The following is a 14,231-nucleotide window of genomic DNA, read 5'->3' as shown; positions in this document are numbered from 1 at the left end:
CAGGTCGTCCGTAGCTTTTCTAAGTTCGGCCATGTTCAGCTCCTCCTCTGCTGCGTTCTCTCTCTTCACTGGCTTCCTGTAGCTGCTGCCTGCATCAGATTCAGACCCCTGACGCTGGCCTGCAAAGCCAAGACTGGACCGAAAAGCCCCTCCGTACTTGATGGCGATGGTCAAAAGCCAGTCTGCACCGAGAGCCCTTTGAGCTTCAAGTGCGGCTCGGCTCGACCCGCCATCCTTTAAGATCCACGGAAGACGAGCGTCCAGGCTTTTTTCTGTCCGAAATGGGGGGATGAAGTTCCCCTGGGTGTCACTGTCTTCAAACCCAGACTGAAGACCCTCCTCTTCCAAGAGTACTCAGGTAGAGTGTAGAGTGTGTAGAGTATTATGGTCTCTGTAGTGACTTCTGTATTTAGTAATATCTGAGCTTAGTGGGATCTTTTGGATTCTAGCCAATACAAACTAGCTAAGGGTATTTTCTGAGTGACCAGTGAAGCACTGCTGTAAGTGGAATTGGGGAATATCTGACTTTTTAAACTTCAAAACTGAGCGAAAACACTAGATGAGTTTACCATAGACCACTTAAGTCATGTCGTTATTCTGAAACAGCTGTGAGGCCCATATTGGGAACTCTGGCCTAGGCCCTAGGCTGACAGAAATGAATGGGAATTTTGAAACATGCTGCAGTTGCATCCTGTAGTAAACAAAAGTGACCTGATACATCTTGCCCTACATTTTTCTCCAAAATGTCACTGGGTCCTCTGATCCGTTTTCCTTCATGTGACTGACACATAGTGGATCATGCGCTGGCTTCAAGTCATGTCGCAAATATCATATATTTTTGAGTGGACATTAACCTCAACCACCACAAAATCATATTTATTTGATGATTTCAACTCCTTTCCAAATTGGGGGCGTTTCAATTACTATTATTTTTTAAATTTTAAAATGGTTATGTCTGTGATTATGTATTTGTTAGCATCACAACCACTGAATCTGCAGTTTCTGAGCTACCTTGGGCCTTGTGGCTTGAGGCCCCTGACAGTCAGAGGTCCTGGGGCATAAGTCCCTCTGGCCAGGTCAGTGATCCATCCCTGAGCAATCTCACCAACCCCAAAACAAACCAGCAATCATTGTCCAGTGTGGTAGTTTATGATTTTGACAGCAGGTGAGAACACAGCTCTCATAGCCATAACATTAAGACCAGGTGAAGTGAATAAAACTGATCATGTAGGTATAATGGCATCTTCCACATCTAACATATTAGCAAGATTGTTACATACAGCTAGGCTCGGGCATAAATGTTCATTTAGGCAAATGATTATTTTCATCACAATTATCACAATAAACTGTATTATCTTGATGTGAATCCAGTTACGAAGTACCTGTATGTGTGTTACAGCACCTTAAATATATGTTTCAGGGACAGTGATGTGTTTTCTACAGGCTGCCGCCCACTTTAGTGATCTGCTGTGATTCAGTGGAGGAATAATGGGAAAAATGAATGATAGTGAATATGGAAAAATGGAAAAACTATATGTTTAAGGATTGGATTTTGGATGCATCTGTTGCCCCAGTAAAGTACTGAGCTACACAGACTCCTTCAAACTAAAACACTGTAATAAGTCAAGTCAAGTCAAGTGGGTTTTATTGTCATTTCAACTACATACAGAGTACACAGTGAAACCAAACAACGTTCCTCCAGGACCATGGTGCAGCATAGACACAGTGCATACAGACAACACAACACAGTACAGACAGAGAATAATAAATAATTGGGGGTAGTGTGCAAATTATGCAGTGTGTAATAAATATTCCAGTCCAGTGAGGTAGTAAAGTTATTTGTGCAAAATGCTTCCCATATTATCTGGAGTAAATGGTTGGAGAGAGAGAGAGAGAGAGTCTTTGTGCATGGAACAGAAAAGACATCAGGTCAGAAGTTGAGTTGAGTTGAGAAGTCTGATGGCTTGGGGGAAGAAGCTATTGCAGAGTCTGGTCGTGTTGGACCGGATGCTGCGGTACCTTCTTCCTGATGGCAGGAGGGAGAGCAGTCTGTGTGAAGGGTGGGTGGAGTCATCCACAATGCTGGTTGCTTTGCGGATGCAGCGGGCAGTGTAAATGTCCATGACGGAGGGGAGAGAGACTCCGATGATCCTCTCAGCTGTCCTCACAATGCGTTGGAGGGTCTTGCGGTCAGAGGCTGTGCAGGTCCCGAACCAGGCAGTGATGCAGCTGCTCAGGCTGCTCTCAATGGTCCCTCTGTAGAAGAGGGTGAGGATGGGTGGAGGGAGACGGGCCTTTCTCAGCTTCCGGAGTTCCTAAGCTGTGTCCGAAACTGTGCCCTGTTCACTATGTGTGAAAGTCCAGATCACTCGGTAGAGCACTATTGCACTGCATGAATAGTCTGAACATCGGCCTTCCTCCGAAAAGCTGCGCACGATCTTCAAACCAAACAACGTGATGAATTATGGGTATTCCATGTGCGATAGGTTACACTGGCTGATTCTTGATCTGCGTTCTTGTCTGTGTTCCTGTGGTCTCCTGTGGACAAGGTTCATTAGCTGCAGCCCAAGTACTACTTCATTCAAAAGCTCACATCTAGCCAAGTACAGTCCGAACGCCCGGATACTTGTTACATCCATGTTATCAAGGATGCATCCGGACGTGACTTGTGTGACCTTGGCACAGCCAAATATCCCAGAATGCATTACGCACCACGCTGCTGTTTCAACTGCAAAATTACCGTACAGCGTAATTCCCGTCCTCAGGAGTTTGTGCTTACGAGTCAGATTTGCCAAGTCAGAACCACCAAGGACACCAGTCCGAACTTGGCGTACTTTGTATTGTGGTTTGTTGGAACCTCGAAGTAGTGCACTATATAGTAAATAGGGCACAGTTTTGGACACAGCTCTAGTAAAAATACCTAACCTTAGTGCTATCATGTGATGTCAGGAAGTAAGTTTCTTAAGTGGTAAAACTCATCCACCCAACTTTTTTGTGTAAAAAGTAAAAAAAAGAGAAAAAACATGGAGCTTTTTTTGGTATTTCTGTTTTATATATATTTATATATGTTGCATTAAAGTCCCTATAGGCAAGTCTGTCACTCGGCGGCCATCTTTGCAACGGCAGCAGTCATACAAGACCAGACTCCCATCTCTAGGAATAGGGAGAAAAACAAAATATCGGACTATCTGGAATATCTGGAGGTCAGACTACCCTTTCAATTTTAACTTACTAATAAAATCTGACAATAATGCACAAAACCCCAGATTTTCAGCATGTTCTGGCTACTGCGCTTGCTCAGCTCTTCACATTGAGTGAGGGTTCCCAGCGTAACCAGCAAGCTGATTGGTTATTTTTGTTGAAAGGCAGGACTTTAGCTGAGCATTAGGAGAACTCCCTGTCATATTTCAACCAGGTCTCCTCATTTACAGCGTCTCTGGCTGCATCGAAAATGTCTGATTTAAGCTTTCGACATGTTTATGTGGTGCATCCTGGTGGGAAAGTTGTTTTCTGATGAAGCAGTATTACCTTCTAACTGTTTGCTGGAAAGCAAAAAATACCCAAATGTGTCGCCCCCTGCTGGAGTGATGTTACACTGCAACACTTACAAATACAGCAATAGCAGAATGACTCTGGGAATAAGCTATGGATACCTAGGGGGAAACCATTTTACTAATCATCTGAGCCATTGGGACACTTGAAGACAGAAAAAGCTGAGCTGGACAATGACGCATAGCTATAGCTATATATGGGCAGTGGTGGCTCAGCGGTTAGAACGCTGGGCTATCGCTGCCACTGTTGGGCATTGAGCCCTTGAGCCCTCTTTACCCTCTCTGCTCCCCGGGCGCTGGAGTTGGCTGCCCACCGCTCTGGGTGTGTGTGTGTGTACTCACGTTCACTAGTGTGTATGTGTGTGTTCACTACCACAGATGGGTTAAATGGGGGAAGTCCGTTCCACCACTTCGGTGCCAGAACAGTAAAAAGTCTGGACGCTCGTCTTCCGTGGATCTTAAAGGTGTGGTGGGTCGAGCCGAGCTGTACTTGGAGCTGGAAGGGTTCTTGGTGCGGATTGGCTTTTGACCATCGCCATCAAGTACGGAGCGGCTGGCTGGTCCAGTCTTGGCTTTGTAGACCAGCGCCAGGGTTCTGAATCTGATGCGGGGAGCAGCTACAGGAAACCAGTGAAGAGAGAACGCAGTAGAGCGTTGAAGACGACCCGTGCCGCTGCATTCTGGATGAGTTGCAGGGGCCTGATGGTGCGCAGAGGAAGACCAGCCAGAAGAGAGTTGCAGTAGTCAAACCTTGAAGTGACAAGAGACTGAACGAGCACCTGGGCGTCTCTCTAGCGAGGAAGGGTGGAATTCTCCTCATGTTGAACAGGAGAAATCTGCATGACCAAGTTTGCAACATGACTTGAGAACGATAACTGATCATCCGTGACTACACCAAGGCTTCGTGCTTCTGTAGATGGAGTGACCAGTGAGTTCTCAAAGGAGATCCAGCAGTTCCCGGGATGTACAGCAGCTCTGTCTCGCCGGGGTTGAGTTTGAGGTGGTGAGCCGCCATCCAGGAGGGCTTATTTTTTATGAATAATCTTTAAAACAATGTAAAGGCTGAGGTATTCCTAAGTTGTATCAGTGATGAATGGCCGGTTAAGAGGTTAAAATCCTTCAAAGCTCATATTTTGCAGCTTTTGCACTGAAGCGTTTTCCAGTTCCTCTCAGAAAATGATTATAGTCGACGTACTGTGGCTTAATCGCTGACCAGGCTAATGTAGGCCAGTTTCTCTCTGAAAACTATCACAAGTGTAGCCCAACTACAGTAAACATACACACACACACACATAGACTGAATGGTCTGACCCGCCATCCAGCATGGGTACAGACTCCCTGTGCCTCAGTAACCTGATTAGTCGGCCTGTCAGTAAGAATAAAACCAGGCCTTGGATTCTCAGAGCAGGAGCCAGTCTGTCCTCAAGCACAGACAGGAGACACGGCAGTCTAGGAGCACCAGCCCAGAGAGGAGCAGCAGACAGCAACAAACAGTATCTCCCAGGGTGAGGCTAGCAATTTCATCTGTGTGTATTTATTTCCATGTGCTGTTTTTCTGTTTGCGATCCAACCAATGGGGCCTTCTGTAGCAGAGACTGTATGTGTAGCAGACTAGCACACTTTAATCTGAGCCCACTCGCCACCAACTGTTCTGTGTGTAACTAGCTCCTCCAAGGGGGAATGCAGTGTTGCCTCTGAGATCCTGTCTTCAGTTAAGACAAAGAGGGGAGGTGTTAGTTGTGTTGGGGGTTTTTAAGATAGGCTGGCAATGTAGAGAATGAGGGAGAGAGTGGGGAAGGAAATGACTGTTTAAAAACTCTTGGAGTTTCTCAGCCAGGGGGAGGGCAGCAGGACGCAAACTGTGGGTGGACCCTGCTAACAGAGTCAAAACTGGTGACCTCGCACTTCCCCATATTCACAACATAGCTAGCAACAGTTCAGAGTCTCCTCTGCAACAGGGCAGTAAAGGGGCTTAATGGTCCCTCTTTAATTCCCCAGATAATACAGGCTTACGCTGATAACAACCGGACCGGGGGACCGTCTGTCTGGCGATCGCAGGTAAAGAGGATTGGTCACACAGCAGGGGCCTCTGGCCAGACCCCTCCATTGCCATCGCTGCTGCACAGTCCGGCTTTATTGCAGCCATGTCCACAGTGCCGCCTAAACCTGACCCAGAGCAGGCCGAAGACCAGGACGCAGGCTCACCCGAGCCGTCCTGCCAGGTCAGGCGAAGACCACCTGGGCATCTGAAGCTGACCCGCAGCCTCTCCAAGTCGGACTCAGACCTGCTGGTGTCGCCCTACTACGAGGAGGATGGGCCGCTGGGTGGACGGAGTGAGTCGCTGGCCAACTGCAAGGTGGAGGGGAAGCCAATGGAGCGGCTGCCCTCATTCGCTTCTGAATGGGATGAGGTGAGTGCTTGATGTGGCATGAGGCGAGGCGTGGGAGATGTGGCGAAAGAAAAGGGTTAACGAGAGAGAAAGAGGGGGGTGGGTTAATATGCATGAGAGAGAGTGTCAACCCTCCTAGTTGCCCCATGGCCACCACATAAATAACGTATATGACCAATACAGTTACTGCCCAGAGTATTTAATACTATTTAGGATGGGATTCGTGAGTTGATATCCAATATTTGTCCTGTATATGCTGCTGTTAATGCATAAATATTTATTAATATGTGAGAGCTGGTCCTAAATCTACCTGCATTCTGCTCCTCTGGAGTTCAGTTAGTACATTTCCAAATCAAATCCAAGCATCTGCCCGAAATCATTGCAGTGTCAGAGCGGGATGTTAATGGGATGTGCCTCTTCATTCTTTGCTGGGTTTCCTAGCCATTTAGCTTAACCATTTTTGAATATTTTACTGTTAAATACATAATTACACATGCTTAAAAGAGTCAAAGCCTAAATCCTCCTTTTAGCGGAGGGGTGGGACAGACAGCCGAACACCGAAACCTCCTCGAGTTAAGCGAGACTGCAGCAGAACACTAGTCTGGTAAACAACTCCTGTTCTACTGTTCTGAACAATCTAATGTTTTTACACTTGGTCACTTATGTGAAATCATTTTTTATGTGAAATCTACTTTATTCAGTTGTGGTATTTCTTGCTGCTGCCTTGTCATGATAATGTTTAATATTCTTCAGAGATGATGGCCACCAAGTTACCTATCTAAACAGAACCCAGTGAATCCCACAGGGTCAAAGTAATCACTGGTGCTGTTCATCAAACTGTTCATTGGGTCTGACAGAGGCTGAATGCAGTGTAATATAGTCATTTTAGTTCATCAAACCCAGCAGTAGAAACAGTCAGCATTCACAGACAGCAGAGAGTGGAACCCAGTGCCAGAATCAGCATCTTCATTTTAGCTGTGGGTGGGGAAACAGACATTCAAACCCAGTGGTAAAACCAGTTAACATGTCTATTTCAGCTGTGGGTGGGGCACGAAATATTCAAACACAATGGCAGAACTAATCAGGATCCTCATTTTAGCTGGGGGCGGGGCAATAGATAATCAAACCCAGTGGCTGAATCAATCAGAATCTCAATTTCAGCAGTGAATGGGACAACAGACAGTCAAACTAGTGGCAAAACCAATCAGAATCTCCATTTTACTAGTAGGTGGGGCAAGAGACAGTCAAACCCAGTAGCAAAAACATAGTTAAACCAGTTATTCAGCCGAAAGTATTAATATTTTTTATTCAGACAGTCCAACCTGAACAACTGGACAGCAAACAGCTTTGTCATTTCTTGACAAATCCCACTAATACAGAATGTTATTGAAAAGTACACCTTTTGCTGCCAATGATGCACTGTACATACAAAAATGCACATACACAGCTCGTCTAGTCCCTGTAGAAAGTTTTGCCAATAGAAGAGGACTCTCTGGAGCAGACAAACATGAACCCATTGGCACCATGCTGCCTAATGCCAGGCATGGGCTAGAGGGCTATAAAGCCCCCAGCATTGAGCTATGGATCAGTGGAGCTGTGTTCTCTGGAGTGTTGGGATTTGGAGATGAGGATCCAATATTCGGACTTCATCAATGCTCTGGTCGCTGAATGCAACCAAATCCTCACAGCAGTGCTCCATAATCTAGTAGAAATCCTTCCCCAGACAGTAGAGACAGTAGAGAGATACTCCAAGAAAAAAAGCATTCTCTGGAATGCTTTACTTCTGGGATGAGTTGACCCATCCTCTCTTGTCACTGAATGCAATCAAATTCTCACAGCAATGCTCCTCAAATGTCTAGTAGAAAGCCTTCTTCCCTGGACAGAAGAGACTTCAGTTACTCCAACAAAAGCAGGATCAACTCTTTTTAATACCCTTAATTTCAGAAGAAACAATAACGATAATAAATGAGCAGGTGTCCCAATACTTTTGTCCCTATAGTGTATGTATCTATGTAGTGTACTATGTAAATAAAAACAAAAGTACCATTTTGTTTTTGCAAATGTGATTAAGTTTGATTATCTTATTGCAAATATGACTGTACATGAACTGTAGACCTCTAAGGGTTAACGGAAGGAGGTGGGAGCACACCATGGAAGGATCGAAGGCTAGAGGAGGGGTGAAGGGAGAGACAGCAGCAGGCATGGCGGTACGAGTGCCTGTGGCTGAATGCTGAACGCTTGGCTGGGCCCATCAGTCCCTCCTGCTCTTCCATGCTGGCCACGGCGCACGGGGCTAATTGGGCCTTAGCTGTCACTCCACATCTTCTCAGGCACCTTCCCAAGGGTCAGCAGCCCACGCTTAGCACACAACAGCTCCCCTCCCATCCCCTCCCTATCCCTCCACTCCTCCTCCTTCTCCCTGCTTCCTCCAACAGCCTTTAGTCGTAGTCATAGCCAGGGCTGCTGCCCTCACAATCTGTTTTATCAGCAGTTCCCATCAGCGAGAGTGACAATGAACGTTGGACCTGTTGGGCAGTTTTTGCATACCTACAGCACTGTGCACATGTCTTGGACTAACTGAAAACAAAATTACGCCGCGGTTTATCTGGGCTGTAAGCACTTATATGCTTGGGAAAATGCTAATATTTAAATAAATAGAGAAAAAATAGAAGTGGGATTTAATGGATTCAGACATAGATCAATGGTTGAATATTAAATATATACATCTTCATGTGCACAGTGGCTTCGGGGTTGGTGTGGCGCAACGGATAACACCACTACCTGCCAGTGAACTACCACCCTCATGTTCGTCCCCTAGTCTTGATGCACCAACAAGAGTTCTTGCGCAAGACTCCTAACTCTACTTTGGCCCAGCTCTGTGATATTAGAAACCTAAGGAGCATCAGCTAAACGTAGTAGATGTAGATGTAGATCTGTTAAGGTGTGGAAATATTAGGCACCAAGTGAACAGTCAGTTCTTGACGGTGATGCATTATCATCTCCAAAAGATTAGGTAGGTCTTAGTGGGGGTTTTCTGGTATTCAGAGGTGTGTATCTACCACAAGCTAATTATTCATCATCCAAGAACCATCCTGGTGAACCAGCAACAATCCATGGAGGCCTCAACATCCAACTTACAGGACTAAAGAGATCTGGTAGTAATGTCTTGAAGCCAGATACCACAGGACACCTTCTGAGGTCTTGGGACTCCATGCCTCGAATGGTCAGATCTGTTGTGGTGACAGAAGGGGGAGCAACTTAATATTAGGCAGGTGGTGATTCACTGTTTCTTGAATCACCACCAGAGCTCTGAGAATTGGATCATATGCAGCGACAAGAGCATTACAGAGGTCAGGATGTTGATGTGATCATCACCCCACCTCATCCCCAACTCTCCAACTCATCCCAGAAGTATCTGATGGAGCACCATCCATCATTCCAGAGAACACAGTTCTACCACTGCTCCACAGCTCAATGCTTTATACCCCTCTAGCCTACATCTGGCAATACGTTCTCTACAGGGACTAGGCAAGCTGTGTGTGTGCATTTGCACATCTGTGTCAGCAATGGGTGTGACCCATTCAAGTATTAAAGAGCATTTGGACATATTGGGCCCTATCTTGCGTCACAATGCTCATTGCCTATTTTCATGCCTTCCGCCTTTGCGTCGTTTAAATAGTGACAGTGCTTGCGAATGTATCTACACCGATGAGTGCGGTGGTCTCGCCGATGAGTGCGGTGGTCTCGCCGATGAGTGTGGTGGTTTAGGTAAGTGTATTGCTAAATCAGTAACGGAAAACACAGGAGCACCACTGACTAAAACAACCTAGGCAGACGTCAACAGTCTCACGTCTACAGACGTTCATTGCTATCTTGGCAGTGAATTGCTCGCCCAATGAGTGTACACCCCCACTTGTTATGCGTGCCAGTTTGCGAACAAAGCACTCCACCGCTTCAGCACGTCTTCCCAGACCGAGTGCAATGTGCCAAGGGAATGGTAAGCAACACACTGATTGGTTTATTGCACATTCCGCCCCAAAACACACCCATGATTAATTATCATTACGATAGCAAAGACACACTAGCGCCCTAAATCAAGCTGTGCTGTGCGCGATTGACAGCTCGCCTAAGATCGCTAAAATAGGTCCCATAGTGTATGTGTACTTCACCTTTAATACAATACACTGTGTTAGCTTAACCATGTTCACACTGCTCTTAAAGACAACAAACTATATGCAATTACCATCCAATACCTCGTTCAGATAATTAATACTTAATTAAGTTACGCTGGTGCTGGTAAACAAAAACATGCTGTGGATATGTGCAGAAAATTAATAGACCCCCCCTGGACCTTAATGGATATATAAAACTGACAGCCAGGTTGCGCTAATGCTAATGGTTGAAAGAAATGTTATGAAATGAAACAGATAAATGCAAAATTGCAGAAATTGGACTATAAAGGGTCCAGATTTTAGGGGCATTGGTTGCCACTGACCCCAAGCACCATGGTCCTGTGTGATTATCCCACAAAGACTTTAACACAGAAGTTTTAGTTCCTATTCTGGTGTAGCCTAAGCATTTTGCACATTACTGTAGACCTGCATACTTGGAGCTGCGATATTATTTCTGCAAAAAGATTCCTTTTTCTAAGGCTTTGACCGAGACGCTGTTGCTAGTGGCAATTAGAGGGGTGTTCGCTTCTTGTGAGGGTGACGCTAATGGTAAAACTGTCAGGAATGCTGATTCAGCTGATTCAGGACCTGTACAAGTTTAGCCAGTGCTAGAGTGTGACTATTAGAGCTAAGCTTTCAGTCTGGGCCATAAATGTAACAAAGCAAAAAAAACAACACCAAAAAAACCTGCAATAAAATGCTAAACTGCTATTGGCAATTAAGACATGATGGATTGATTCCACTGTCACTTCCTAATTGTGTTGGTCCTTAATCTGGCACGTTAAGCCCCTAGTTCAGCTCCTGGAGGCCTATAGGATGGAACAGATACCCTAGCTGCATTACATGGGCTGAGTTTATACAGCAGCTAAAAGTGGCTCAGGTTTTTGTCATACAGTGGGGAAAAAAAGTATTTAGTCAGTCACCAATTGTGCAAGTTCTCCCACTTAAGAAAATGAGAGAGGCTGTAATTGACTTATTTCCCACCATTATTTGCAAATAAATAATAATAATAATAAATAATTATTTAAAAATCAGACAATGTGATTTTCTGATTTTTCTTTTCTCATTTTGTCTCTCATAGTTGAGGTCTACCTATGATGTCAATTACAGCCTCTCTCATCTTTTTAAGTGGGAGAACTTGCACAATTGGTGACTGACTAAATACTTTTTTCCCCCACTGTATGTGACACAGATGTGATATCTGTGCTGCAGTGTGAACGGTATGCAGTTTGGGACACTATTTATATGTGATATTGAAACCTGAGACATATCCATTTACATTTACATTTATATTTAAGGCACTTAGCAGACGCTCTTATCCACAGCGACTTACAAAAGTGCTTTGCTATTACCCAAGAAAAACTTTAACTAGTTAGAATAGACTAATAGTTTAAAGACCCCTCTAAGCTTTAGACATTACTAAGCACAAGTCAATATGGAGACCATAGTACTCTATTCGCTATTGACCAAGAACTCTCTGAAGAGGAGGGTCTTTAGTCTAGGTTTGAAGACAGCGAGTGACTCGGCCGTTCAGACACCCAGGGGAAGCTTGTTCCACCACTTTGGTGCCAGGACAGAAAAAAGTCTGGACGCTTGTCTTCCACGGATTTTGAGGGATGGCGGGTCGAGCCGAGCCGTACTTGAAGCTCGAAGGGCTCCAGGTGCGGATCGGCTTTTGACCAGTACGGAGGGGCTGGTCCGTTCTTGGCTTTGTAGACCAGCGTCAGGGTTTTGAATCTGATGTGGGCAGCAGCTACAGGAAGCCAGTGAAGGCAGCTACAGGAAGCCAGTGAAATGCAGATATGTCTGCCACTCAAAACTCCACAGTCCAACTCCAATTTGTCCGAAATGTGTGCTGAGGAGAAAAAAAAAACGATAGTAGTAAGGGAGGTGATAATATTTGGGGTGATTTCTCTGTTCAACCAAAATTAGAAGCACATATAGTAGCCACTCCGTGTTTGAAGAATATCTGAACGCGGCCACCGGAGGGTGCTGCTGCAGTGCCAAAGGAAAATAAAAAGCTGAAAAGCAAAGTTTAAAGAAACCAAGGACAAAAAAGAAACAAATGGGCGTGGCCAAATAATGAGCTTGAATGCATTCTCAGTGATAAGCCCAGCTGTCAACCAGGGGAACTCCATCATACCGAAACCAAAACTTCACGTGAAGCATCACTTTGCACATGGTGTCGGTTTAGGAGCCTGAACTGTCAAATATAGGCCACAATAAATAGATAGGATTTGGTCCACTGCTGGTACCTGCTGTGAACATAGACTTAGATACTATGGAAAAAACAACTGATTGTATAATATTTCTTTGGGCATGCCAAGATTTTCCTCCCACCAAAACATGTGGTTGTCGGCCTTGTGTGAAAATCATTAGGCCTTCTCTAGAAGACCCCAAGGTTTCCCCTCTGAGTTTACCCCAAGCTCAGAGTTGGCCAATTAAACAGAACAAAGCTGAAATTTGACCCTAATCAGAGGCACAATGCAGCATTCAGTGGCAGGTCTGTGTTTTCTCTGGCTGGCCAGGGGTGGAGTGTCCTGTTCTCAAGGACATCCTGTTTTGCAGCGGTGCTTCTGCGCTGTTACCCCTCCAGGTTCGGACACGTGTGAGCCTGGAAGAGAGAGAGAGAGAGAGAGAGAGAGAGAAAGCGAAAGAGAGGGAGAGAGAAAGCTTGGGGGTTAAGTGCAGGTCGTCATCATGCAAACAACAATCTGCCTCCCCTGCAGCCTCCAGTTATACAGGCACGCACAGTGAAGGAATACTAACAGGCTGGAACGCACTGGTATAAACCGCCTCAGGTAAAGCTGCTAATCCAGGAGTCCAGGGCCTTTCTTTGTAGGATGTCCAAAACCAAGCTTCACGTGTTTGGTTCCATCATGCCTTTCCTCATTATTTCAGCAGAAAAGAGTAGGACGTGGTTCACTCTCTAATGGCTTCTGAAAAAGTTGAGCTGCTTTTGAGTCTAAGTTTAACACAGGCGTCCTGGGGGGGTTCGAACGCTACGACTCCACGGAGGAACGTCTACTGTACATACATAATAAAAGGACTCGAGTTGTAACCCCAGCGCACATATCATATCTTTCATCTTTGGGTACGGAGGAAGAAATATCTCACATTTACCACCTGCATGGTTTTCAAGACAATATGCATCACCTTGTAACCAATGTGTGAATGTTTTGTAGTTCCTATGGAGAGCTTTTTTTAAAAAATAATAATTTCTCGTTCGAGTGAGCGGTCAAACATTCTCGGCACAGATGGCAATATAACTCCATTCATAATTCATGCGGCAAACGGAAGATGTCTAGGGAGTGCATCTTCAGATAGCAAGTGAAAGATGCAAGAAGGAAAAGATGGAGGGAAAAAAAACCCTCTCACCTGTCAGAAAAGCTTCTGAGGTTCTCCGGCAAGTTCCTGCTCACAGTGCAGTGCATTTACTGAGCCACCGTCGAAGCATCTTAAGTAGTTTCTGGGAGATTTCGTCTCATCCTTGTCTCCATTCTGGTGCTTGTGAGTCATCAAACGTGGCAAAAGTGGCCTAGGTTTGTTTTGTTATTCCAAAAGCTACACAGTAGAACTGAAAATGGCCCCCAACCACATCCCAGCCCGATGCTGCTGCATGCTCCTCCTGCCCGGCCTTGACATTGCTTCTGTCTGACGCTTCCAGCCTTCTATGCCATCACTCCATTACTCGATATTGCGGCTAGTCTTTGGGGCCTGTAATCTTGTTACCACTCTGGCACATCGGAGCGGCCGGGCCGGTATTAAATCTTTATTACCTCTGCACTTCACATTTTCTTAAAGCTGCTGGCTTTCACATCTTCACTCGTTAGCGTGGACCTTGTGTGACGACCCCTTATTGCTGGCTCTGCAGATTGGAAACGTTAGCATTTCATGCGCCGTTTTTGGAAGCCTTGGAACTTTGAGGCTTGGGGCTACGACTGCAATAACCGATGTGTCTCTACCCCTCCTCTGTCTACCTCTTTCTCTCATCTCCTCTTTCCCTCTCTCTTCCTCCCCGGCTTCAGCATAATGAAGATTTCTGACCACAGTTCAATGACTTACTCAAACACTGAAAACGCACTGTGCACATCTGCAGGGTTGAGGCGGTTCACAGT

General features: G+C 45.5%; 1 protein-coding gene across 5 annotated transcripts in view; it reads left to right on the top strand.

The window, feature by feature from the left end:
• Positions 1–4,405: 4,405 nt before the first annotated feature.
• The window catches only part of anks1ab (ankyrin repeat and sterile alpha motif domain containing 1Ab), a 43,922-nt gene continuing 34,096 nt past the window's right edge, over positions 4,406–14,231 (top strand). For 4 of the 5 annotated variants that reach the window (XM_072684862.1, XM_072684861.1, XM_072684860.1 and 1 more), the window contains exon 1: positions 5,483–5,962. In XM_072684862.1, the coding sequence (XP_072540963.1) occupies positions 5,696–5,962 (267 nt within the window). In that variant the 5' untranslated portion in view covers positions 5,483–5,695. Of the gene's footprint in view, positions 5,057–5,482; positions 5,963–14,231 lie in introns of those variants that run through there. The other variant, XM_072684859.1, reaches the window with a different exon arrangement.

This window comes from Salminus brasiliensis, chromosome 7 (genome assembly GCF_030463535.1).
Source record: "Salminus brasiliensis chromosome 7, fSalBra1.hap2, whole genome shotgun sequence".
Lineage (NCBI taxonomy): Eukaryota > Metazoa > Chordata > Actinopteri > Characiformes > Bryconidae > Salminus > Salminus brasiliensis.
The sequence above is the reverse complement of the archived record's forward strand: the minus strand, read 5'-3'. Positions and strand labels throughout refer to the sequence as shown.